The 27,863-nt window shown below is 37.7% G+C and overlaps 1 protein-coding gene across 1 annotated transcript in view; it reads left to right on the top strand.

Annotated features, from left to right (window-relative positions):
• Window positions 1-1,101: 1,101 nt before the first annotated feature.
• Window positions 1,102-27,863, top strand: part of EIF3H (eukaryotic translation initiation factor 3 subunit H) — an 82,884-nt gene continuing 56,122 nt past the window's right edge. The window contains exons 1-2 of the mRNA XM_045861462.1: window positions 1,102-1,262; window positions 20,006-20,162. Coding sequence (XP_045717418.1) covers window positions 1,131-1,262; window positions 20,006-20,162 — 289 coding nt within the window. The 5' untranslated portion in view covers window positions 1,102-1,130. The remainder of the gene's footprint in view (window positions 1,263-20,005; window positions 20,163-27,863) is intronic.

The following is a 27,863-nucleotide window of genomic DNA, read 5'->3' as shown; positions in this document are numbered from 1 at the left end:
CCACCCATTAAACACGGACTCTCTATTCCTCCCTCTTTTCAGGTCCTTGTCACCACTATCTCCTTTCTCTGTAAATTTGACTATCCTAGGTATATAAATGGAACCCTACAATATTTGTTCTTTTGTGTCTGGCTTATTTCACTTAGCATTTTTAAAGATTCATCCATATCACAGCATTTATCAGACTTCCCTTTCTTTTTAAAGCCAAAATGTATATCATTTTATGTATATATCATAAATGAATTTTTCGGGTGTAACAGTTTCTGTTCCAGGTTGTAATATAACACAACAAAAAACTTCAGAGCAGGGAATATACCCTTCTTTGATGTAACCGCTTCATCAGTTCTGCCTACGTATTTATTGGATGAGTAAACATTTCAAAAATAAGGAATAGGCAAAATGTATTTGGAAGCAGACAAATATTTTAAATTTCTTACCGAAGATGGTTTTATAAAGATGTCAAGTATATTTCTTTAAAGACTTGAGATGTCCATTTCAAACTTAAGTAAGCATGATTAGAGAATATATTCTGCATCGTACTTCAATATTTTGCGTAAAATAACTTCTTGGTCCTTACGTTAATCTTACATGAAACCTATAGCAGCAAAGGGCTGTTAGTTCTGGTAATTCTGAAAAAAGTTCCCATGTTTTAATTAATTTCTGCATAAGTGATTAGAGACATGTATCTAAAACTACATAAGACAAAATGCGACACCAATCACCAATAATTAACAGAATGAGGTTGGATAAATCACGTCTGTTTCCTAATATGCGTAACGGGAGTTAGTGAAACTCTTCAGTTTGCGAGGTTGGGAATTGGGATTATCCAAAAAAATTAGAAGTGAATTGTAATGTTATTATGATCAACAGCCTAATGGAGACTAAACGTAAAATGGAAAACATTTTTAAAAGCCTACTTCTTTCTTAAAGCTTTCTAAGGAGAAGCCTCAACACGCAAACGACTCCGTCGGGGAAGGAGGTGAGGCTGGAGAGGAGTCGGGAGGCGGGGCCTACCCCAGCCTTTCCTCCCCGCTCCTCCCCTCGAACATCGTACTGCGTGACGTCACGTGAATCTCGTATTTCCGTTTCCGATTACTCACGTTTCTCTTTCTTCCTGTCCCCCTGGAAAGATGGCGTCCCGCAAGGAAGGCACCGGCTCGGGCACCACGTCTTCTACCTCCAACACCGGTGCGGGAGGAAAAGGCAAAGGCAAAGGCGGGTCTGGAGATTCCGCTGTAAAGCAAGTACAGATAGATGGCCTGGTGAGTGCGGTGCTGTCTCCTAGGGTACACGTGGGCGGTGTAGTATCCAGCCCGGGCCCGGCAGAAGCGCTTCTCAGCATCCTCTCCTCTGGGCTAGATGAGGCTGGGCCAAGGTTTTCTCCGAAAAATCCTCCTTTGCATCTCCATGTCTTGTTCGGGAGAAGCTACAGCTTTTCCCTTCATCTGAGGGGGGAATTGAGGGCTGAGAAACGGGACCGAAGCTAAGGGTGGGGCAGGTTCTTGGGGTCTAGTTTTGGGGTGCTTGGGAGAGGGGACTTGCAGAAAGAATTTTCTGGGAGATAAGTAGGTGACCAAGGTGTCGGGAAGAATCTAGGACTTTAAAGCTTTTGGAAGGGGAGAGAGAGTAAGGTAAACTTGATTGGTTCCCTGCTGGGATGTGACATTTCTAACTCCTCAAGTGGAGATGTACTTTGTAGCCACTTTTGCGCCTGTGCTTCAGCGCTTTACCTGAAACCACGTAATTGGAATAAACATCTTTTGTGTTGGCTGCTGCTTTACGTACCTATGAGCGTCGGAGTGCCTCAGGATTTGGGTTTAGAATTCCTAATATCTGGTCTCTGCTTGACATAGTGTAACAAGGACTAGTTAGAAACACACCTTTGGAGCCAAACTGCTTGGATTTGAATCTCACCTCTAGTTAGCTGAATGGCACTGGGCAAGTTACCTAATCTCTTTATGCCTTATTTTCCTCATCTGAGTTGTTTTGAGGTTTAAAATTGGCAAATTATGTTTCAGTAGCTAGCACAGCATCTGAGACACAGTAAGTATCCATTTCCTCTTAGATGCTGCTGTTATTATTTGTAAATAGTCATAGTAGTAAATTCTCTTTAAGGTGCATTCTTTTGATTCTATTTATATTCTGATAACTCCCGGATTTATATTTCTTGCCAGACTTGATTCTTGAATGCCATCCTTGAATACCCAGCTCCCTGCTCAACTGTCACTATTTGCATAGGCATTTCAAATTGAATGTGTACAAACTAAAATTAGTGGCTTCTCCTCCTTTCATCCCTCCTGCTCATTGGTATTACTTAGTCTCTCCCATTTTAGTAAATGGAATAACCATTTACCCATTTAAGTCAGAAGCGTAGGCATTAACCTGTATTTGTTCTTTTTTTTCTTTCTCCCCAACATCCAGTCCCTCAGCAAATCCTAGTGATTCCACCTACAAAATACAAGAAATTCACCCGCCTTTCATCCAAGTGCCCCCGATCATATCCACTTAAAATGCAGACTTCTTACCACAGTCTTCAAGGTCCTGCTACTCTTGTCTCTTCTTGCAAAAATACCCCATGCTTTCTTCTAGTTTCCAGTCATGCTGACCTTTCAGTTCTTTCTTTTCCCTGACTGAAATAGTCTCTCAGGTATTCCTGCCCTCTCGTCTTAAATAACACCATCTCCGGAAAGGCCTTGCCTAAGAACCCTATTAAAAGTAGCCTCCCATTACTCTCCATCACACCACCCTGTATTTCCTTCATAGCAATTTTTTTTTTTTTGTCTTGTCTCCTCCACCAGAATGCAAGCTACTGAGGGCAGGCAGGGACTATGTTTTTTCACTTCTTACTCCTAATACTGAACCTGCTAACTGAGATCAGTAGAAGAAATGAAGGAATGAATAAAATATCTCATTTTATTTTTATACTACTCTAGTTCACATCCTGGTAATCTTTAGTAAATTATTTTAATGGTATCTTGAGTTGTCTTAATCTTCTTCGATCTATTCTTCATACTGTTACTAAAACACTCACTTAATATGAAAGTTCAGATCTTGTTAACTGTCTTTCTAAAATGTTTTCAGTGACGTGGCAGTGAATTCCAGGTTCACTGGATGTTGTCCTTGCTTTTGTCTTTAGGTTTAGTTTCTGGTATTTCCAAGCTTCCTAGGGATTGTAATTGTAGCCATACAGAACAATATATTTGGTAAGCCTGATGTTTATCTGCATTTGTTCCTGGCACCTTGATAGTGGCCAAGGCCAATTTTTCTTCTTGTTTTCTTGAATCTTTTCTTTCCAACATTTGGTCCTATTTATCGGTTCCTCTGTTTCTTTAGCATTACTATTTCCTTAACATCTTAACATTTTCAAGAGTTTCCCATATTTGAATGTTCAGATCTGTCTCTTTACTTAGCACTCTGTGTTGCAGACCTCATCCCCACTTTTTTCTCTCTTGAAGTCAGTGGCTAAAAACTGTCAGTATTAGCAGTCTTCCACTATCAGAATCGGGCGCCACCAGTTTCCAGACTTAGTTTTTATAAAGATCATTGATGACATTAACAAAGAAGTGTAAAAGAAATGTCAAAATGCCATAGATTCAAAGTAGTGTCTATAATACATAATTTAAATAGTCACAAAGTACACATCCAGTCACCTGCCATTCAGCTTGAGTTATAGAACATTACAAATATCTCTGAAGCCCCTTCCTGTTTCATCCTTTTCTCCCGTCCCTTCTCCCCACCCTGTTATCACTGTTGTGATCTTTGATTCATTAATTTCTTGTTTTTTTGTAGCTTCACCATACAGAGTATTCCTAAACAGTTTATTTAGTTTTGCCTTGTTTATATTAATAAATGTGAACAAACTAAAAATATGTTCTCCTATGTCTTGAATTATATATATCTCACACCATGATTGAGATTAGTCCATTCTAGAGTGAGCAGTTGTAATTTGTTCTTTACTACATAGCATTTCATTGTCCATACATACATGTCTTTGACTGTTAATGTACAATTACATGGCTGTGTTCCTTGTGTGACAGTGGTACTTCTCAAACATCTTTTAATTGTCTATTCCATGAGACTGGTCAGTGTGTCTTCTGCTATACCCTGCCCAAAATCAGTGCTTGTATTATCCTTTTGGAATGGAGGAGCCAATCTTCATTGTAGTCAAGTGGTTTCATTGTTCCTAGACAAAAATCAGGCTAATTCTTCCTGTTGAACTTATTATCATGTAAAACCCATTCTGTTCTGCAGTTTGAATCTTATCTTTCTTATATACGTTATACTTTCGATACTTACGAGGTATGATCCATGAACCGGCAAGACGAGCAGAATTGGCCTTGAGAGCTTGTTAGAAATGCAGACATGCAGTATCCTAGAATCTCAGGCCCATCTCCTGCCTAGTGTATCAGGTGATTTATAGCATATTAATGTTAAGAAGTACCGTGGTGGTCCACATTGATCTCCGACTTTTAAGGTCCTCTTCACCATTTGTTTTTAGCCTCCAAATGATCGCTTATAGATGCTGTTTCCAAGTTTGGTTTAAGGGTAGTCTTTAAAACAGAACCAAGACTTTTTTCCTTTTTGGATAGAAGAAAACCCCTATTCTATATTTTGTGCAGAAATGCCTCATGTTCAGTTTTGCTTTGAAGGACCTTGTTGGGAGGGTGAGAATTCCTCCCTCTGTTTTAGTTCTTAGAGGTGGGCTAATAAATAAAACAAAATCGACACAAGACAACATAAATTGCAGAAAAACTGATTTAATACCTATGCACGGGAGGATCGCAATAGGATGCTCTGATCATAAAATGAGGCTCAAAGAGGTAATTGAACCAGACATCTTTTAATGTTTTTTGGACAGACAACAAATTTGTGAAGAATTGACAGGACAAGAAGGTTAGTGCTCGCTCACTAGGAAGGGATCTAAGTAAGGTTTGGGTGTTCATTTGTGAGGGATCTAAACAAAGTTTGGCTCAGCTAGTAAATTGATAAAGTATTTACAGACGTTCTGGATCTCTCAGCTCTTATCTTGCGATAAGGTTGTCTCTCAGCTGTCCTGGAGCAGGGAGGGCACCTTTCACAGGGGAGATTTATCTCCTGCACTCAAGGAGACAGGCGGGGGCAGGGGTGTTAAGGTGCTCTTCTGGCACCAGCTGCTCGTCAGGTAACCTTAATGCAGAATAATCAATATGCCATTGTGGGGTCTCTGCGGGCGGCCTGTCTCAGACTCAGCAGTCTCTTCAGGAGAAAGAAGGCGAGTCACCACCTCCTGCGATTTCAGTGGTAAATACTGTTTATGCTGGCAAGCTGAAGCCCTTTTAATTTATTAAACAATTTAATTAAACACAGCCATTACACCAGATACTCATGATACACAAATCAAAAGGCAAAAAAAAAAATGCGCAGTGAAAAAGACTCACTCTCCTCCCCACCTTCAACCAACATTTTCTTAGAGGCAGCCATGGTTGCCCTTTGATGTTCCCTTCCGGGCGAGTTTTAGCAGGCATGCCTCCTGTTATGGAAGCAGAAACCCCCAAATCACCTTAAGACCTTCTTTTTTATTTGAGTTTTTTCAAAAGGTTTTATGTATTTTTAGAGAGATGGGAAAGGAGGAAAGAGAGGGAGAGGAATCCACTGGTTGCCTCTTGCATGCTCTTAAATAGGGACCTGATTCACAACCTAGGCATGTGCCCTGACCAGGAATCGAACCAGTGACCTTCTAGGCCACCCCAGCCATGGTAAGATCTTCTAACCATTCAGTTGACCATGCTGCTGCTATTTTGGAGGGGTTGGGGTGGGGTGGGTATGGGACAAATGAGTGGAGGAAGTCAAAGGTACAGACTTCCAAGTTATAAAAGAAGTACGTCTAGTCAGTATTGTAAAGCATATTTGAAAGTTGCTAAGAGAGATCTTAAAAAAAGAGGAAAATACTGTAACTATATGATCACTAATGAGATGTCAAAAGAAGTCAAATTCAGAGATAGAAAGAGTGGCGGTTGGCAGGGGCTGGGGGACGGAAAGGGGGTTGTTCGGTGGATCTACTATAGAGTTTCAGTTTCGCAGTATGAAAGTTCTAGAGATCTGTTGGATAGCGATATGAATATACTTAATACTGAACTATACACACAAACTCTTAAGGTGGTAAATTTTATGTTAATTTTTTTAAAGTAGTACTTACAAATATATGTAAACTATTAATTTCACAAAGATTTTGGAATTCTGACCAGATTTTTTGGTCTTCTACTAAGGAGTTCGATGGAAGTATTCATTTTTCTAGTTGCTGTGTGTCTTTGAGTTTGCTCTTCAAAACTCCTGTGTTTCTGGAGAGGTGCGAGTGCACGTATGTGTTTTAAGTGAAAAGACCCTAAAAATTATATAGGAGGGCTGGAGTCTGGCCCTATGGGCTGGACTCCCCAGAGTATGCCAGAGCAGCAGGGGCTGGCCGGAGGCAGGGGTGCAGCAGCTGGGGGCTGCCAGACCTTGGTGGTCCCCAGACAAGACCAGAGGATGGGCACACCTTCCTGCCGCATCCACCTGGAGCTGCAGGAGTTCTTCGTGTGCTGGCTCTCCAAGAAGCTGCTCAGATGCTTCTGAATTTCATAAACTCCAATGTGTTAGGAAGGAGACAGCTAGCTAATAATAATTTTGAAATGTTTTGTTTGGTATGAGAAAGAAAGAAATTTTGTTGCAGCTAAGCCTGTTTATCACTCATTTTATTTTAGAAAAATTACCTTCCAGGTACATGTGGGAAAATTGGCAGATTGTGTGTTGAGTTGGTAAAGTAAAAACTTAATGTTATTGAATTACATATTGTTATCAATTAACATTTAATTGCAACTATACATTTGTATGTTTGATTGCATCATTGTAGTTTCTCATGACTAATTTTTGTGATTAAGGCAGTGCTATTTTTGGTGAATTTTTTGTGGCTGCATTGCCTTTCTCCCCGCTTTCCCAGCAATTATTAGTTGATTTAAGTTTAAAATTGTGGACCATCAGTGAGTATTAGATCCAAGACAAAAATAATGAAGTGTATGCTCTTTCAGCTGAAATGCTATAGAGGTGATATTGGTTAAGGGTATCGGAGCACTATAACTAACCCCATATGTGTCAGGGGCCAAATATCTTTTTTTCTTGTTAAGGTTACTTAAAATTCTTTCATGTCAAAACTTAACAGCAGTGATTTAAGTCCTGTTATTATTTGACTTATCCAGTTAAGAAATGGAACCTCTATCCCACTTGAGCCATAAAATGTGTTACATTTAAGACTAATGCTGTTCTCTGCTTTTCAAATTTACATTTTGGCAATAACTACCTTCTGTGTTCAGTGTTAGAAGAAATGTAGGCTTAACCAAATAAGAAAACTGCCAAGTTCACAGATCAGTCATTGAAAGATGCCAGCATTCAACGAAAGCCTGGATACCGACTGTACAGAACGCGCTAGGGGGAGGCTCTGTGGCACTGCAGTCCCCTTGAGACTAAACTTTTACAGTGATAGCTGTTCTTTGACGGGGGCTGCTGTGGGAAGTCCAGGCTGTGGACCTTCCCTCCCTGATCTGTAACACTGGAGTGAAGCCTGCTGGGAACCGTGTGTCCTGCCTGCCTGCTCTCCAGCGGGCCAGCGGCTGCTGTAGTTGGGGCTTCGTCCTTTCATCTCCGACCTTGGAGGAACCCTTGAAGTGGATCTGGTCTTTATTTCTGGCAAGGATGGTAATGTTTTTAAGGAAACTTGCATGCACACTTGCAGAGACACATGTACACACATGGTGCATATGTATAAACATACACATGTACACAAATCTGTTTAATCTCACTTGACTTTTGAATACACATTTTAAAGATCTTGTCCTGAAACCCTCTGGCTGTTATGAGAGATAGCTCTAGGTCTATGTGACTGATAATCTTTGACAAAAATAAAAGTTTGGTGTCAGGTGGTTGATTTTTAATAAGTCTTTAATTAAGTTACATCCTCTGAGGAGTAGAGCTTTGTGGGGAGACAAGTCTCCGTGCCGTGAGGGTGCCTTGCATGTTCTCGTCACTCGGTAAGTGGTTGTGGGATAGATGGACGGATGAGTAAGTGGGATTAGGTGAAGTGTTTACTGTGATAATAGCAGTGGCAACTGTTTACTGAGTAGCTAACATTTACTGAGGATTCGATACGCGCCGTGTGCTGGGTGCTTTGGATGTATTAATTTGCAGTAACGCTGTACGTAAGTACTGGCTGATCTCTCTCCAGGAGGGAGGTGAGGCGAGGATGGATAGATGGGGTGGCTTGCCTAGGGCCGTGGAGCTGGCACTCCAGCTTTCTTTTGGATTCTATCTAGTGCCCGGCCTCTCAACAGCTATGCTGTAGGGTTTTTGTGTTGTACAGACCAGAGATTCATATTTATGTATATACTCATAATAATTAATTTTAAGCTTTTACTAAAGTTAATCTCTCTCACTTGAGCATTTTTTCACAAATAAAGGTTAATTGTAGAGTTGTAGTGTTCTCGATAACAAGTGGGAAATATAGCAAATCCAGGTTTGAGTGTTGGGGCTTCAGCTGGGCTTGCTCATGGGTCAGTAATTCACTGTTTTTACTTCTGTCTTATGGAGTTTCTGATTTAAAGTGGAGTCCTGCTGCTGAAATTAGTTTGTTTTTATTCCTGTAATAGAACAATGTTCAGAATGAAATCCAAACAGAACAGTGGTCTGAACCCAGCCCAGGAGTATGCCTTTTGTATAGAAACAATAAGGGGACGTAGAGAAAACCGTGGGGTTGGTGCTCACGCCTATTGAGTTAATAATCCATTGAGATAATTTGGAGAGACTTCCTATTAGTGACATAAATTCGAAGTGTTTGACTATAAAATCTGAATGGTCAGCTGGAGTTGGGAGAAAACTGTCTACTGGCTTATGTTATGAGTTCTGTGAACCAGGGCCACCCAGCGTGTGGGCTTTGGGTCGTGAAAGCCCAACCACGCTTTGTGGTCTGCACGAGATCATCGCAGGATGGAGGCAAAGCATGTAGAAACTTTCACAGCAGTTTGCTGTGCTGTGGTGGCCAAGAGTGTGATCTCTGGGCTTGTTTTTTTCCTGATATTTACTGAAATAGTAGTCTGTCGTGGACTGGAAGAAGATGAGTTCTGCACCATAATACCTTGAGAAGCAGTATCATAAAATGACTTTCATACTTATTTTAGCTAATAGCATCTTCCTATAATCAGAGTTTAAACTTTTAATGGAACCGTATCTAAAAGACTATTGTGATCACAAAATAATTTACTTTTTATTAGTTTTAGTGGTAAAATATTTTACTAATTTCAGCATTTCTTTATCTGTGAGCCGTTTGAAAAGATGAGCAGGTGGATTCAGATTCAGCCTGTGTTTACTCCAGGTGCTCAGTACAGGTTGCAGTCTCTGAGCATTCTCTATGAACTTAGCTTTCTTTATAAAGGGCAGTTGAAAATGATAGCTGGTGTAGTTCTACAAGGTAAAACTACTGTGTCCCTAATCGTTTCACCTGGGCTTTCAGCAGATCCTTTTATGTGTGTGACAGGGCCACTGGGAAACCTGCTGCTTTTCATAGCGAAGGTTTATTACTATCATCAGTTTGCACCAAGTTTAAATTGATATTTTGCTGATGTACAATTGGCTTAGGTTAGCCTTCTTCTCTTAAACAGGTTTCTGTGTGTGTTGAAAACCAGTCTGTGTGCTCAGAAGTTACTTCTCTTCCCCTGGTTGTGTGTACATAGGCATGTTTTCTGGTAATTCATATGTGTGTGCAGCAACAAACGTGAATGGAGTTGAAGAGTAATCACATCAACAAGAGATTAGAATTTCAAGTCAGCCGGTGCCCAGGCTTATAGTGTGTGGGTTTTCTCTTTTTCTCCTTTCAAAGCCACTTACTCAGCTCATATATTTTTTTGGCATGCACGAAAGAACATGCTAAAATGAATATATATTCACATCACTCTGTCAACTCAGTAGTAATGTCAAAAAAGGAAATTATATTATTTTGTTCTTGGTGAAGTTCATGCAGTAAATTGCAGTGATTGCTGTATCTAAAAATATTTTCCTTTAATTTTTTTATCTGATGTTTTTTGAATTAATAACAAATACATGCTCACTATAAATAATATAAAGATTCGTAAAAGAAATGTCCTTCCACACTATTCTTGTACATACAAAAATAAAAGCATAACTGCATGTATATAATAAATAGGTTTTTAGTATTTAATAGTATTTTTTTAATCCTCATCGGAGGATATGTTTTATTAATTTTAGATAGGGAGAGGGGAGGGGGAGAGAGAGACATCAGTGTGAGAGAAAAACATCGATCGGTTGCCTCCCATATGTGCCCTGAGTGGGGGTCAAACCCATAACTTACATATGTGCCTGGACCAGGGATTGAACCTACAACGCTTTGGTGCATGGGACAATGCTGCAACCAATTGAGGCACCTGGCCAGGGCTATTACTGTTTTTAAAGCTCTTTCTCACCCTTTGTTATGGGCTGCTGGGAATCTGACAAATGCCATGGACTCCTGCTCCCCCTGGAAAATACCCTTAAGTACATCATAGACATATAATATTGCATGTGATTTTAAGAAGTTTGTGGCCTGAATATTTGCTTTTAATGTTTATATACTTTTGAGTATACTTACTAATATAGAACTTTGGGCAAGGTGGATTTTTTTTTCTTTTAACCTTACTTTTATCGGTAGTGGAAGGTTAAATACTTAAACATTTATCCATTTTCTTAGTGAATTAATTTTTCATAGCCAATTTTTCTAGGCAGCTTAAGTTATCTATTATGTAATAACATTAAATTCTAAAATACATTAAAATAGAAAAATTCTACATGTTATACTTTTGACTTCTAAAATGATACAGTTTAACTTAATTACCTAGGACTATTATAAACTTGAGTTATTATCAATTTGTATTTATAGACAGACATATAAGATATATAGTATACATAATGTAGGGATATAATGTAGGAACTTTATCTAGTTTCTTAACAGCATTTTGAAGGATTCTTGAACTCTGAAACTGAGAATGAAATTGGATTGGTTGACCTATGAATTATATCTTCATCAGGCAGACCTTAAAGTGTGCATAGTATTTTAGAGTTAAAGTATTGTTTATTCACAATAACATCCACTCACTTTAAATGTACGGTATGGTACACTGCGCTAGTTTTAAACAAGTGTATCAATTCCTTGGTCCCAGGCCACCACTTTCCAGGTTGCCTTTTCCAGAATTCCGTATAAATGGAATCACACAGTAGATAGCATTTTGTTTGACTTCTTTTACTGAGTATAATGTTGAGAGTTTATCTCTGACATTGCATTGGTGTTTTGTTCCTTTTTATTGCTGAGTAGTAAGTAATCCATGGAATGGGTGTACTGCAGTTTGTTTATCCATCTACATTTGGTGGAACTTTGGATTGCATTTAGTTTTTGGCTACTTTGAATAATGCTACTATGAACATTTGAATATCTCTGTGTGTGTATTTTTAAAAATTTTATTTCTCGGGTAAATCTAGGAATAAGAATTTGAGTCATGCAGGAAGTTTATATTTAACTATAAGATACTGAAGTTACTGTTTTTTACCTTTTCACCAACAATTTTTATTGGAGCTATAGCTTTTTGGAAAGGTCTCAATCTCTACTTCCTGGACTCGGACAAGTTTAAGACCCTGTCTTCTGAACCAGGATGGAGATTGGGTTGCAGCCTAGCTCCTAGCTCTTGGGGATTATATCTTAAGTCTTATGTCCCTTTGCTCAATGCTGCATTAACTCACAGAGTCAGTGTTTGGGTTGTCAGTTTCTTCTTCTAGCTTGGTTGGTCCTCTATTTAAACATTTTAGGAATGCAGTTTATTCAACATTTCTACATGTGCACAGGAATAGATGGGTTAAAGCACTTGAATTGGCATATGCAAGGCCTGAAAGTTTCAGGTATATTTCTTAAATAATTGACTTTTCAATTCTGAACTTTTAACAGTTGCTACTTTTATGAGAGGTGTTTTAGGTGGTAGGTTCATGGGTATAAAGTTTACCAGGTGAATATTGACCCCGACACTAGTATTAAGAGATATTATTGTGATTAAAATCTATAGTAAACCTTTACTGAAAGGACTTTGTTAATATCCTGTTCTTCTTAATTCATCAACAGAGATTATATAAAATTGCTAGTCTTGAATTATGTGATGATACCTTACATAGTTGTTTCTGCCAGTAGATTGGGTTTATTATATAAACCAGTGATTTTAGTAAGAAATGAAAATGTGCTATTCCCACCTAGTGTTCATCCATCCCTAGGCCTTTTTGTTCCCCTAAAATATAGCTTGTGTACTTTATGAAAAAGCAAATACTAGCATATTTATTTAAAGTAGAGGGTCTGGCAGAAGTAAGGCCTACTTGAGTGTGGTTGGCAGGGTAATAATGTGGGTGTAATAACTTATACTTTTAATTTGAACATTTCATTTAAAATGTCATATGGTGTGCTTGAGTGTGATATTGTTATGTTATAGAGTTCCATGGTTATGATTTTGTAATAAAAGGTTTTATAGTAAAAAAGGGGCATTATTTGTGCCAGACCCTGTATTATTTAAAGTCCGTAGCTGACAAATAAATTCTTCACCCAGGTCCTCACAGGGCTGACTGCTGGTGCTTTAGTTGTCTGCTCAGGTATGATCTCAGAGAGAGGCCTTCCCTGGATCACACTCCTCAAGGTTACTTCCCTTGTATTCCCCTTTTTATTTTCTTAGCACTTTTCACAGACTATAATCATATTAATTTTCATAATTGCCATTCTAGAATAGTGGTTCTTAAAGGGTGAGCATCCCCAACACTCTTAATAGAGGGTCTCTGAGGTGAAAACTATTTTTACCGTATATTTAAACATTGCCATTTTTACTCGCATACTTTTGTTAGTGTGTAGCAGAGGTTTACAGATGCTCCGTGATGTGTGATATAAAAGATTGAATGCAGAAGTAGATGTGAAAATCTGATACTTTCCATTAAACTAGACATAAATAAGGTTTACAAAAATGTAAAACACTGTGATCTGTCCTGATTAAAAATCTTTTTTGAAAATGCAAATGTTTTACAAAAATGTAAAGCAGTGCCAATTTTGTATCCAGATTCAGTTTTTTTGTTTTGGAAAACAGTTATTTTTCATAAAAATAAAATTTATGTTGGCGTGTAATACATTTATTATTGTTGCTTAAAATAAATATTTTGAACATTTTTCAGTTTGAATTTCTAATATGTAAATGTCAGTATAAAGATTCTTTGAGATCCTCACTAACTTTTAAGAGTGATAAAGGGCCCTATGACCAGAAAGTTTGAGACTTGCTGTTCTAAAATATGAGCCCTGTGATAGCAAAGACCTGGTTGGTTTAGTTTGTGTTTGGTTTAGTTTTGTTTTCCCAGGGCTTGGCAGGGGTAACTGGTCTTAAAAATCACTAACGAATAAATATCTGGATGAATGAATTCAAGATTGAACAAAGTAATTTGAAAGTAGCAGAATTTTGGCGATTCTGGACAGGGCTTCCAAATCTCTCTGTAGTAACTGATTTCTGTAGCAACTGATGGAAAATTACTCCAAGGCATCAGATGGCATAATTTTTATTTTGGCCAGATTTAAATTGTTCCCTAGTATGGAATTGAAAGTTTTTGGTATGATTTTGTTAGAAAGGTCTTGGAGATTCTGCTAAGTGTTCTTCTTATTTAGGGAGGATGAAAGATTTTATTCATCATGCTTATTAATCCAAAGTTTCAGTTTATTGACTGCCGGTATATAGTTAATTTGGATATTTTAGATTATTTGTATTTTATCTTAACAATACTAAGAATACTTTGTCTTAGAAGTGAAACCCTTTCTTGCTTGTAGTCTTTTTAAAAAAGCCTGACACTTCATGTCCATCAGCAGATGAGTAGAGAACATTGGACCTTCCAACTGTGGAACATTTATACAGTGGAGTACTGCACAGCTGTAAAAAAGAAGAAGACTTAACCCTTTGTGACAACATGGATGGACCCGGAAACATGCTAAGTGTAATAAGCCTGTCAGAGAAAGACAGACACCGTATGACTTCACTCATGTGGAATCTAATGAACAAACGAAGCTAACAGGGAAAATGGGGACAGACTCAGAGAGCAGGATGACAGCTAAGGGGTAGGGGGAGGTTAGGGGGTGGAGGGACTGAGCCAAAAGGAAAAAGCATTCATGGACATGGACAACAGTGTAGTGATTGCTGGAGGGAGAGAGGTATAAGGGGACTAAATAGTAATGGAAAAAATACAATAAAAAAAAAAGCCTGACACCTTATGAAATAGTAAGTTGGTTGGGCGTTGTTCAGTAAAGTGAAAGGCTTTTGGTTCTTGCCTGGTCAGGGCACATGCCTGGGATGCAGGTTTGACCCCTGGTCAGGATGGATTCTAGAGGTAACTCACTGATATTCTCTCCCTTTTTTTCTTCCCCCTCTAAATAAAATGTTAAGAAAATAACAAATGACAAAATAATCTGCTCTTTCAGATTGTCTGCACTGAATAATGATAATAGAAACAGTCGGTTCCTCTAGCCATGGTCCCCAACCTTTTTGGCACCAGGGACCGATTTTTCTATTGCAGGGTGGGGCAGCTGGAACAGGATGGCGGAGCTCAGGGGAGCTTCCCTCTCTGCCTGGTGACTGACAGGCCAAGGACTGGTCCTGGTCCACAACCCAAGGTTTGGGGACCCCTGCTCTGGGGTAATTTCAGCCGACAGGACATCTGTTTACTATCTTGCAGGTTGGGATTCCTTGCTAAGATCTGCCCAACCTGAGAATATGTAAACCTCAGAAAGCTGGGAGACAGCTCCAGAGACCCCTGACCTATTCATAGAACAAGAGTCTGCAGGGCAAATCAGGCAGGTTCACAAGCATTTAAACTCTGAAATGACAGTTTTGGATATAGAGAAGAATTTGGTAATTTGATGTTTTGCTGGTCAGTTTCTATCCCTTGGTGTGTAATTCATAGAAAAATCTCCATTTACCCATGGATTCATAGGATAAAGGCACTTGGTCAGCATTAGTTTATAAGCAATCGTAAATACGAGGTCAAGCCCTGAAGCGTAAGTCTCTGCAACAGACCAGACCACTCGAGTGCTTCTCAGATGGAATGCTGACATTGCCTGCGCTCTCATTTCTGTAGAGATTCTTCCAAGTAGGACTTGAGTACCTCTTATTAGGGTGTGATATTTACACATTTACAAACAAGATATGCACTTTTAGGTCTGTATTTCTCAGTGCATTCACTTTTCAGCAGCACAGGGAGTCTTAAGATAGGAAAGAAAAGTTGTGGTTTAATCAGTTATGTGCATCATCATCACCTGAGGAGTTTACAACAAAACAAGCAAGGCTGGCCCATATTCCCTCATTAAAAGTTAGAATGAAATAGAATGACAGAATCACCTGGAGAATCTAAAACCAAAAATTGGAAGATACAACCCCTTCCTTCCAAAAAACCAAAACCAAAATAAAAAGATCAATATAGGAATCCCAGCCCAGATCAGTTAACTCTGAGTTTCACAGGTTAGGTTCAGGCATCAGTCTTTTTTTTTTTTTTTTTTAAATACTGATGACTTTTACATGTAGTCAGGGTAAGAACCCTCTTCGATTACATCTTTAAGAAAGCTCCCCAGGCGATTTTGATAAGCTGACAACTAGTGCCATTACAGAGCTGAGTGTGTGGGATAATTTATGACATTTATAAACAAAGTACCATGTAGGAGCATGTTTTTGTTTTGGAGAACTATTAACTTCCCTATATCTGTTTTTAAGTAAGAACAAGGAGCATGGCATCAGTAAACAGGATTAATTAAAAGTGTATCAGCACTGTTTTACGGACAGAGAAGTGATCGGTCGGAGGGAGGAAAAAACACAACAAAAATGGGGCTTTTGAGGTGGAACATTCCCATCTTGTGGCTTGTGAGAAAAATGCTGGTGATGATTAAAAGCTGTATTGCATTCTTGCAGCTAATGGAGGTTTCCTGGTGATGCTACTTGACTTCCAGTGATCAGGGCAGAAACATTGGAGCTCCAGCTCCGATCCCTGTACTCTGGTCTTACTCCCTCACCCTGTCATTGGACACCGGACACCTGCCTGCTTGTGCAACCTCGTTTCAGGGATTTCTGCCAGACCTGCTGCCACTGCATTCTGTCGGGTCTAGCCTTGTTATCATAAGCTCGTGGGACATCGGAAGTTACTCAGTTACTGTGCGGTACTGTGCAGTCACAGTCAGATCTCACCTTTCTGATTTAATGTGTTAGAGCACCTGTTTCCTCATCTGTCAAAACTGGGGAAATAACATCACTGATTTCACAGAGCAGTTACAAGAATGAATCGAGTCATTGCATGTACTTAGTGAAGTGCTTAACATATCATAAGTGATTGGTAAAAGTTTACCATTCATTCCATCAGCAAATACATTATGGGTATCTTTTGTGTGCCAGTTCCTAGGGTAGGTGTTGTAGATGTAAAACATCTCTTCATGAGTGACACATTGATTTTATCACTTAGAAATACCAATAATGTATGGAATGTTTTTATGTATATAGTAAATTCCTGGTTATTTAGAATATCAAAAGCCCTGTATGTCAATTAGTTGATCAGGAATTTCCTTTTGATGTGTACTCTCAAGTTTGTAATGTAGTTCTACTACATTATTTTTTGAACAAAAGAATTGAGATTTTAGTGTGTATGTAGGAAGTAGGAAGGCCATAAAATGTCAAAATGAAAAATGAGTCCGCTTAGTTTTGACAAAAAAATATTTTTTCCTGAATGCTTTATCCCATCAGATTATATTAAAATGGCTACACCATACATATTCTAGTTGGAAATTATTTTAATGATCATCAAGCCTTTCCTGAAGGCTTTCTGTTTTGGGCAGCTATAAATGCTAGAGAGAATTCATCACTTTTTAAAATGTTTTCTATTGTTATTCTATTCCTGTTGTCCCAGTTTTTCCTCCTTTGCCCTCCTCTGCCCAGCCCATGAGAATTCATCCTTAAAATTGAAAACTTCTTTCCTGAAACCATCACCTCTGGTCCTGAGTTTGCCTTCCTAAGGAAAACACGTCCTCCAGTGCCTCACTGTGTGGAAAGTGCTCTTTGTGATGGGCGCTCTCTGGAGGGAGGTTTTAATTCCTTGAACTGGCCTCATCACAGGGTTTTAAGCTTTCTCTCCTCTAATTACCCTGTTCTGTGTGTACCCATTCACGTTGATTGTCTTTACCAGGTAGTGAAACCTCTGTGCGTTTCCCGTCTCTCAGTGGGGCACTGTTACTGGTGAATTCTCTTTGGCTGTGGTAGAGAACTGAATTAGCCATGCCGCAAAGGGAGATAATCGCTCTCGGAGCTCTGCACTGCTGTTGGTGCTGGTGAAGCTTGCGTTGGCTTTGTAGGCGGGCATGTCGGGCCTCTGTGCTGTTTGGTTACATTGTCTCCTCCCCCAATGTCTTTAACATTCATTTTTGTTATTAGAGTTGAGGCATTGTTAAACAATGATAATCTGATTTTTTAATTTAATAACAAATTTTCTCCTTTTTTTTATTAAAAACAAAATAAGGTTTTGCGGGGACCAGGCATCTTCGTGAAACTGTGCTGTGCCCTAGTCATCAATACTCCTTTTTGCACACCTGGGAGTCAGCTGTTTAGGAGCCAGTTTTAGAATTAGTCTGAATTTCTATGCTAAGTTCATCTGCTTTCTAGCACCTCTCATTTACTTTGATTTTAACGTTGGTTCAGTGATTCCATTAATAGGGTTAAGTGTCCACAAACCTAAGCAACCTAGACAAGTTGGTAGGTGTCTTTGTAATAATTCTTTATTAGTTTTGTATATCTTTTTTTACTCATGTTTCTTCTGCTTTTTTAAGTGTGAAAATAATTGTCCTTGGCATAGAGGTAAGTTGAATAGGAGCTATAGTTTTGCTTTCTTTTTATTGACAAAGTCGGTACTGTGGATCATTTATTGAGCATTTATTATGTGGTGCACCCTCTGCAAAGTATTTACTGTACATTACCCTATTTTCAGTAATATCAACAATGTCATGATGTCGCTCCATTTTGCAAAGTAGCAATCTAAGACTCAGGTGGAATAAATAGCCTTCCCAAGGGCTCAGCTAGGAAATGCTGGAGAGCTGGAACTCATACCCACACCTCTGTGACTGTTCCCCTTTGCGCATTTCAAGAAATGGAGAGGTCTTCGATGCAGCAACATGTATGGTTTGTGCACTTCCTTGGCATTTCCAGTACCAAAGGGCTGCCAATCTCATCACTTGGTGGTCTTTCCCATTAAGCTCTTTTCCCTGCTAACTACTTGCTGTCTTTATGAGGTCTGGATCTAAAGGGTGTGAAATCATTTTGGTGTAGAGTATTCATCACAAAGTCTTTGCTTCACATTTGTTGCTAACCTGTTGTTTTAATTATTGAGTTACTGATAGGAATGTCATCTCCCTGTTTTTAAGGTATACACACAAGCTTTGGAGCTTGACTTATTTTAAATCTTGGCTCTGCTGCTTCTTGGGTGTGTGACCCATAGCCATTTGTTTAATTTCTCTTGGCTTCAGTTTTCTTATTTGTGAAAAAGAATATAGTAATACCTTTCTCTTAAAGTAATTGTGAAAATTACACGATTTAATACATGTAAAATAATTAGAATATTGCCTGGCACATAATGTTCAATAGCTGTAACCTGTTGTCATTCACTAACTGGTTATTGATGATTAATTTTTATCAATAATGTATTTGTTTAAATGAAACAACAGTAAGTACTAATTATCATTTTGTTTGACTTCTTTTTCCCTCTGAGAACTTTTTATTATATTTTAGACTATGTTGACCTTTAGTCTTCAGGCCATGGGCTTATACTAAATAATCATATTACTGCTTTTTTTTTATAAGAAAGTTTTCTCTTTTTTTAAGATTTTATTTATTTATTTTTAGAGGGAAGGGAGGGAGAAAGAGATAGAGATAGAGATAGAGAGAGAGAGAGAGAGAGAGAGAGAAACATCAATGTGTGGTTGCTGGGGGCTGTGGCCTGCAACCCAGGCATGTGCCCTGACTGGGAATTGAACCTGTGATGCTTTGGTTCGCAGCCTGCGCTCAGTCCAACTGAGCTATGCCAGCCAGGCCATATTACTGCTTTTAATAAATACTATGTGCTAAGCACTATTCAAAGCACTTTATGAATATTAACAACCACACGTTGTAGGAATTTTTATTAATGATTACTATTACTGTGAACTTTTAAAATAATTGCCTGTTCAGCTTTGCAGTGGTTACCTCCTTATCTTTATGGAAACGTTAAAGGAGAGAGTAATAGAAGTGTTGGTTATTCCACTAGAGGTTACTTGGTGCATCCTTCTGGGTGAGAAAAATTAAGGAGTGCTGGAGCCTTGGTTGTCTTTGTGTTCTCTGTTGCTAGTCACATCCCTCTTGGATACACATTCCTGTCGCTCCCTCCTCTGACTGACTGATGAGGTGCTCGGTTCACCAATCATCTGCAGATGTTGGAACTTACCAGGGGAACAGCTCTGCTTTCAGGCATTAGATAATTGAAGTCTTTTATTTCTGCCTTCTTGATGGTTCCACTATGTCAAGAAATTATCTTCCTGCAAACAAAGGTTAACAGGATGACTTTTGTAATAACCTCAGGTTGAGGTGCTATTGGCTGATTTGGCTGGAGGAACTCCTGAGACCTGCAGGGAGCCTTGACCTGAACGGCACGAGTGCTGTGGGTGGGTGTTCTGACAAGTCTTCGGACTCTGGGTGTTTCACACACACATTTACACTGTGCGTGCTCTACTGTCCGTGTGAGGGTAAAGGAAATGGTTTGTGGGAAACTTAATTGGTCCTGTGATACAATTTTGTGGGGTTTTGAAACCCATTAGTATGGTTTATTTGTTTTTTCTTTGAAATAAAGGAAAAGTAAACTGTAAGAATGGTGTGTAAGCTCACTCTGTATTTCCTTTCAGGTGGTGTTAAAGATAATCAAACACTATCAAGAGGAAGGACAAGGGACTGAGGTGGTGCAGGGAGTGCTTTTGGGCCTGGTGGTGGAGGACCGGCTGGAAATCACCAACTGCTTTCCCTTCCCCCAGCACACGGAAGATGACGCTGAGTTCGATGAGGGTAAGGATTCTCATCTCAGATGTGTCTTTGCCGTGCACACACGTGGTTATTAACATAATTCGCACTATAGCATTTGATTATGAATACAGTTCTCACCATAACATTTGATTATCTGTTACTGGGAGCCTATCATGCCAGCCTAGGTCACTGGATTTCTGAGTTTCTTGAAAAATTATAAAATTCTCTGACATGAGAATATAGATAAAAACTTTATTTGTTTGGCCTTTACTAATTTGGGATTTGTGATTCTCATTTTACTAATTTGGATAGGAGCTGTAGTAATGTTAACATTCCCATTATGAAATCCACTTGCCAAAGAACTTACATTGTGAAGGACAGGGATTATAATTATGTGTCCAACATCCATTTTCTTCTTCTGTGATATTTTGACTTAATGTTTTTGAAGAGATGAGTTATCTAGTTCAGAATGAAGATTCTTTCCAAGCATTTTATTTTTGTGCAGCCCACCAAGGGCAAGAGGAATAATATAAAAGATTTTTTGAAGAATTTAGTTGAAAATATATTCTTATTTGTTTGAACTCTCAGTGCTTATTTTCTATGTATCTTATTTTGTTTATTGTGTTAAAAACACATAACAAAACTTACTTTCATAACCATTTTGAATGGTGCTGTGGAGTAGTGTTCACTATATGCAGGTCACTGTACAAGAGATCTCTACTACTTTCTCATCTTGTGAAAACCAAAACTCCACGTCTCTCGACCCGCTGCTCCCCTCTTTCCCCTCCTCCAGCCTCTGGCAGCCACCATCCTACTTTCTGTTTCCAAGAGTTTTACTGCTTTAGATTTCTCGTATATGTGGAATCATGTGGTATTTGTGGTTTTGAGACTGGTTTGTTTCACTTAGTGTTCTCAAGGTGCATCCATATTGTAATACGTGAAAGGATTTTCTTTTTTTTTTTTTAAAGGCTGAATAATATTCCATTGTGTCTATATGCCACATTTTCTGGATCCATTTATCTGTTAGTTATTTCCACCTCTTGGCTGTTTTGAATAATGATGCAAGTATCTCTCAAGGTCCCACTTTCAATTCTTGGATATATACCCAGAAATAGAATTTGTTGGATCATATGGTAGTACTGTGTTTAATTTTTTTGAGAACTGTCCCCCCTAACAGTGCTTAAGGGTTCTAATTTTTGTATATCCTCATCAACACTTGTTATTTTCCATTTTTTATGACTTATTTGGAGAAATGTCTATTCAAGTTCTTTGCTCATTTCTTAGGATTTTTGTTGTTGAGTTGAATGAGTTCTTATATGTTGTGACTATTAACCCCTTGTCATTTATATGGTTTGCCACTATTTTCTCCTATTTCATAGACTGCTTTTTCAGTCTGTTGATTGATTCCTTTGCAGCTAGAAGCTTCTTAGTTTGATGTAATCTATCTTGTCTATTTTTGCTTTTGGTGTAATATCTAAGAAATCATTGTCAGACCACTGTTTTGAAGCTTCTATCCTATATTTTCTTTTAGGACTTTCATACTAGTACCTCACTGTATTGGTTATTGCTTCCTTGTATTATGTTTTGAATTAAAGAATTGTGAGACCTCCATCTGTAATTTTCTTTCTTAAGATTATTTTGGCTATTTAGGGTCATATGCGATTCCATATGAATTTTAGGATTTTTTTTTCTATTTCCACAAAGAAACATTTTTGGGATTTGGATAGGGATTGTATTGACTCTGTAGTTCACTTTGGATAATATGGACACTTTAACAACATTAAATCTCCCACTTCATGAACACAGGAAGTATTTCTACTTGTGTCTTTTTCCCTCTTTCCAGCAGTGTTTTGTGGTTTTCAGTATGCAAGTGTTTTTGACTCTGTGGTTAAATTTATGTTTAGATAATTTACTCTATTTGATGCTGTTGTGAGATTTTTAAAAAAAATTCCTTTAGGCATTTATTTTCTATATAACTTTTAACCGATCACTTGGATAAAGTGTTACTTATGTCATCCTCTTACTACCTTAAACATATAATAACACAGAGGATATTCTTGCTAAAGGTTAGTACCTTGATAATACAGTTTGGTCTATAAAAATAATTTTTTCATTAAAGTATTACCTCTAGCAACCAACCAAGGCTGTTTTATTCTAGGCATTTGAGTATTTTGTGCAATATGTGTCTTTTTTCTCTTTCTTTTTATTGTGGTAAGAACACATAACATAAAATTTAACTGGCCAGAGGCTCACCATTTTTTCTGAACTACAGTGATATTTCATCTGAACTGCCGTAATGCCATAGGATTAAGGTTGGGATTTCTCTGTAGTCCACTCTAGCAGTTTTAGGAAATCTCTATTTCTGTACTCAGAATATCTGGAGAGAATTATATTGCAGTAGTAACTGTTTCAGAGCTAGAAGACAAGAGGAGAATGGGCAAGGGATTGTTAACACAGTTTTTATTGGTTTTCAAGTGAGGAATCTGAAAGCGGTTTGCTTGAAGCCACTTACTCTCAGTTACTAGTGGTCCAGTTGGGCGTAGAATCCATTCATGGGCAGTTTATGTTGTCACCCAGTTTTCGTAGGTACTTAATTTTGTTTTATAAAATTCTCAATTTGGAATATGAGCAAGAAACAACGTTCAGTGAAATGATGGTAGATGAACAAACAAAATGTATTACTAATTTTAGATCTTGAACATTGGAAGCTAAACTTCTCTTGTGGACTTGAGGTGATTGACCCAATATACTATTTCATTAACATGTACTTTAAGAAGCTCATTAAAAATGTTGTAACGCACTGTGGAGAAATGTCAGTTTAGTGTCAAACAACGAAAGAAGTGCTGGGCATTGCGTGTTGTGTGCTGCATGTGCGTTGCCTGTAGTCCGTTGTTATGCTGCACAGTTGCAGTTTTCGTGTGTTTGGTTTTCCAGATTAGACAACTGATGCTCAGTAAGACAAATAGCTGTCACTTAACTGGGGTTTGGAGAACGGGGATTGAAGTGTATGGTTGCCTGGTTCTAAATCTCATGATTTTCTTACTATATGATACTGCTTTTACATACTTAGTGAAGTGGGAGCCGGTGATTAAAGGGTATGAAATGCAGAGCATCAGTTTTCTGTATCCAGAATCATCTTTTTGGGTAAAACAACGAAGTATGTTTAAATATTTTTAAAATTTTTATTGATATTTAGAGATTGGGGGGAGATTGATTTGTTGTTCTATTTATTTATGCGTTCATTGGTTGCTTCTTGTGCGTGTCCTGACCAGAGATTGAATTTGCAACCCTGACCTATTGGGATGAGGCTCTAACCAATTGAACTACCCAGCCAGGGCTGAATGTGTTTTTCTTGACTAATATTCAGAGCTGGTAGGATTTGCCATTTTTCTTATTATACATTTGAAAGATTAAAGGTAACGCTGTCTGTTTCTTCATTGCTTTATTTGGTAATCTTGAATTTTAGGCTGTCTCACTTAATCCATTTATTTATCTGAATGGGCATTTGCATGCAGTCACTATTAGCTTTATATCAAATCTAGATAAGAGCTAAGTTTTTTATTATATGGACATATCCTATATTAGAATAATTTTGCATTTATTCTAAAGGCCCATTGTTTTTGTTACTGCTTTTCCATGATTTTATGTCTGCTCAAACTAATATTTTTCAGGGAAGGATTTTTATTGTTGTTGAGCCAGCACCAGGCTAGCACTTAATTATTATTTTCTCATCGATGTCCATCTCCCTGTGAGGGAAGCAGGTGCACTGGCTGCATTTTGCAGGTGAAGAACTGAGGCCCAGAGAGGTGACAGCCTTCTTAAGGCTTTCAAGCACCAGCTGGCCCACCAGCTCTCTGACTTTAGCGAAGGATCTTTTTTCTGCCTTCTCCCTTATGGAAGTAAAATACTCAGCAAATATTTCATAATTTTATTATGTAATTTAATTTGCTTAAATTAAAAACATTTGTATTTGTTTTTGTGTCTCATGTAAAGTAGAAATTTTTAATCTGTGGTCTAAAAGTGAGATGTTTTACACTAGGGGTTGGAGGTTACAGTTTGCGGACCTGCTTTTGCGTGTCAAGTGTTGCTGGAATGCTGTCATGCCCGTGCATTTCTGTATCTTCAGTGGCTGCATTCCTGCTGCAGTGCTGTGACAGAGACCATCTGGGCACCAAGCCTGAATTTGTGAACGTCTGGCATTTTAAGAAAGTTTGACCAGCCCTTTTTTAAATACAATTTTTCTTCTTACTGTTCCTCTCTCATAAAATTGAAAAATAAGGTGGCAGTTCGTTCTTTTCATTATAAACTGGTGACCTTTTTGTTTGTTTATTTCTTCTGCATGTTTCCCTTAGCATTGACTCAGAGTCCAGAATGCATTGTGGGCACTGTAATGAAAACGTTGATATTACTGCGTCTTTGTTTCATTGGTGCATCTGCAAGGTGTAAGAATAGGTAGTGTTTGCTTTAATTGAAGTTCATTTTTCCTTTAAGAAAACCCCCCACATACTGAATTATTGCTGTTTTGGGGAACTATCTACAGATAATAGGGAAGAAAGGCATTTAATTCATGGTTGCAGACTTGTGATCGGATGTTGTGGAAAGGTGATGCTGTGAGGCCAGTAAACTTGGATGGGAATCCTACTTCTCTGTTTACTAGGATATGTATGATTGAATAATTTCCCTTCTGAACCAATTTTTTGACTTTGTAATATCTTTAATTTAGTAGATATTAATTGCTCACTTACTGAGTACTGAAAACAAAGCTGTAGGATAATTTTTATAAGATCAACATCTATATAGTGCTACCTTAGATTATGTTAAATAGGATGATCAAAACCAAGAAAACTTGGGGCATGAAGTTTTTCTTGTTTGTGTCTTTTCATGAATTTACATTTTGTTGTTGGACATGTTATAACTCCTTTGAGTGGTTTAAGTCTTGTTACCTTTTATATTACGGAGTTCATTTTCTAGTTGAATGTGAAATAAACTTGCTCGTATTACAAAATATAGGCTTTTAAAAAATAAGTAGAAAAGCTCATACTGAAATTCCCATTAGGGGGCACTATTACCAAGCTTAGGAGAAGTGGAGACTAATTTGTTTTCTCAGACATGCAACCCAAGGCTTGCTAAAAGGAAAAAAATGTTTTCATCTGATAAGATTCAGATACTATTTTATACAACTGAATTCCTTAAATATGTTATAAAGTGCACTGAATTAAACACAGATCCAATAACTCACTGTCTTGTTTTTCAGCAGACTAAATCAGTTTAATATTGCAGGTGATATAAGAAGCTCACTTTATTCTGCATCAGAGCCAAATCCATAATTTTCATACTTGGAGTGGACAAATTTTTTATTTTGCTCTCTTTAAGTCAGTCCAAAGGATGATCCTTGGTTTTCAAATAAGTTTCTTTCCAAAATGAAGCATGGAGACCATATTGTACCGCTGAAAAATGCAGTTAGGGGGGTGCATTGATGCCTGAACTCAGATAGTATTAATGTGCGCAGCATTTGTAATTGCTGAAATAATTCCACACATTGAAGTGATATATACACACACTCAGCTTTTGGCTTTTTTGTTTATTTTCAGGTACTTGAAATTTATTTTCTTTTTTATTATTCAAGTTTGGTGTTAGAGCAAGAGACACTATTGTAGACTGTTACACAATTATTTTATCATTAAGCTTCCTAAGGAAAAGCAGTGGTATAGAGTCTTAAATAGACTTTTCAAAGGCTGAAATGTGAATTGGCGAAGTGTAATTAAAATAAAATGTATTCAGCGTAATTTTTCACAGCATAGGTGTTATTTTTTGTATCACTGGGTTCAGAGAGAGTAGGTTTGTGTAGTCATATTATTTGCAATACTTTCTATGTAAGTAAGCTGTATTTTCAGTTGGAAAAAAAAATCTCTGCTTAATTTACTTGCTTCCTGAAGACTCACCTTTCTTCTTAGTTTGCCTGCAGCCCAAACCCAGGGCAAAACCGCCTGAAGCCCAAGCTTACCATTTTGCCTTTGTATTACTGCTTTTCAGTTCAGGGAAGTGTTGAGTCAGGGTAGAGAAAGCTTTTCATATTTTTTTTTAGACAGATGGGGACATTTTGTGAAAAGACATTGTGGTATTTACTTATTATTTTGTATTTTCTATCTATATGATAGTGAGCATTTTCTGTTTGACATACTTATTTTTTTAAGTCCTATTTCTTTCATTGCATTTTTAAAAAAATCTTTTCTTAGAAGTATTGGATAAATTGGACAGTTTTGGGGTGTGTTTTGAAACTTATTGGAGAAGTTAGGGGCATATTTACTTTGTGACCTCAAATCATTAAGCGGAGGTATGATAAAATGTTTCAAATATCTCAGGAAAAAAAATCTCAGTAATTTATTTCAGCTTTTATCCAGCAAATTACATTGAGTAGCTGGTGGAAATGATACAAAGATAAATCCTAGTTGCCGCTTTCAAAGATTTTAAGTGGGAGAGACAAGTGTGTAAATAAAGAATTGTGAAAAAGAATTGATGTAAGTCTAGAGCGACAGAAAAAAATGCGAACACCCAGTTATGAGCTACTAATTCCTCTTGGGGAGGACCCTTTGGGGGTGGGGGAGGGTGAAGTTTGGTTTCATAGGTGGGTGTCAGTTGCCTTTTAAAGTAATTTTTAAGGAAGTTTTATCTTGTGAGTTATGTCTAATTCATGTTTCTACATCGTCATAAATAACACAAACATCTCTAGAAATAGAGAACAAACCCTGTTTTGTATCCAATAGAGAAGTTGTTCTCCGGGCTCTTTTGATATATGAAAGGACTGACAGTCATTTAGTGCATTTAGTGACATGTTTGCACACACTTGGGACCCATGCAGCATTAGCACTGTTTAAAATATCTGGTAAACATTTAAAGATATTTCATAAATTTTAAATATTTAATAAAATATTTCATGCACATTTCATTTTAAATGAAACATTGTGTTAGGTAACTAGAGAAAATCTATGCATTGAATTATGATATAATTCTCCTGGGAACTGATCTCTTTGTGGTTTATGGCAGTATTTTTAAAACATTAAACCATTCACATTTAATGAGTTATTATTGACTATTCAAGGCAATGAACTTGAGATTTTGCTTACTTAAATTATTTTGATCACTCACAAAACCTGTGGCTTGTGATTTGAAACTAACTTAAAAACTTTAAGCTTCCTTTATATGTCCAGTTTTGGGCTTACTAAGGTGATGTGAATGCAGGAAGTAAAATCCAAATGTGAAGCATCAACTCCAGTATTTTTATGACTTTTTTGTTCTTTTAGTTTGGGTGTGTCAAGATTTTAAATATAAGAGTTAGGAACAAAGTCTAGCTTCATTTCAAAAGCTTGAAAAATATTTTTGTGTTTACTTCATGTTTTAAAATTTAGGTTTCTTTTTTCTTTTAAATGAGTTGAGAAACTCTTGTGCATGGAAGGATATACTACTGAAAATGTGGTCAACGTAAAAGATTTTTCTGCTTAAAGAAATTAAAGTGCTTTACACTGTACCCTCCCTCGGTCCCTAAAGTGTAAGTGCTATGGTTTGGAAGGAAGCCAAGTAAAACCTGTTCAAATTTTGTGCAGACTTAAAGTAATACTTTAAGATTTGAAAATTACAGGTGGATATAGTACTTAAATAGTATTTAAAATTCCTGAGTTTCCCAAGTCTAAAAATGTAATCCTTAAATTACTATTCCCAGTGGTTTACATTTTAATTAAATAAACA

Source organism: Phyllostomus hastatus, unplaced genomic scaffold, assembly GCF_019186645.2.
Source record: "Phyllostomus hastatus isolate PE091 unplaced genomic scaffold, TTU_PhHast_1.1 phas_scaffold_21, whole genome shotgun sequence".
Classification (NCBI taxonomy): Eukaryota; Metazoa; Chordata; class Mammalia; order Chiroptera; family Phyllostomidae; genus Phyllostomus; species Phyllostomus hastatus.
The sequence above is the reverse complement of the archived record's forward strand: the minus strand, read 5'-3'. Positions and strand labels throughout refer to the sequence as shown.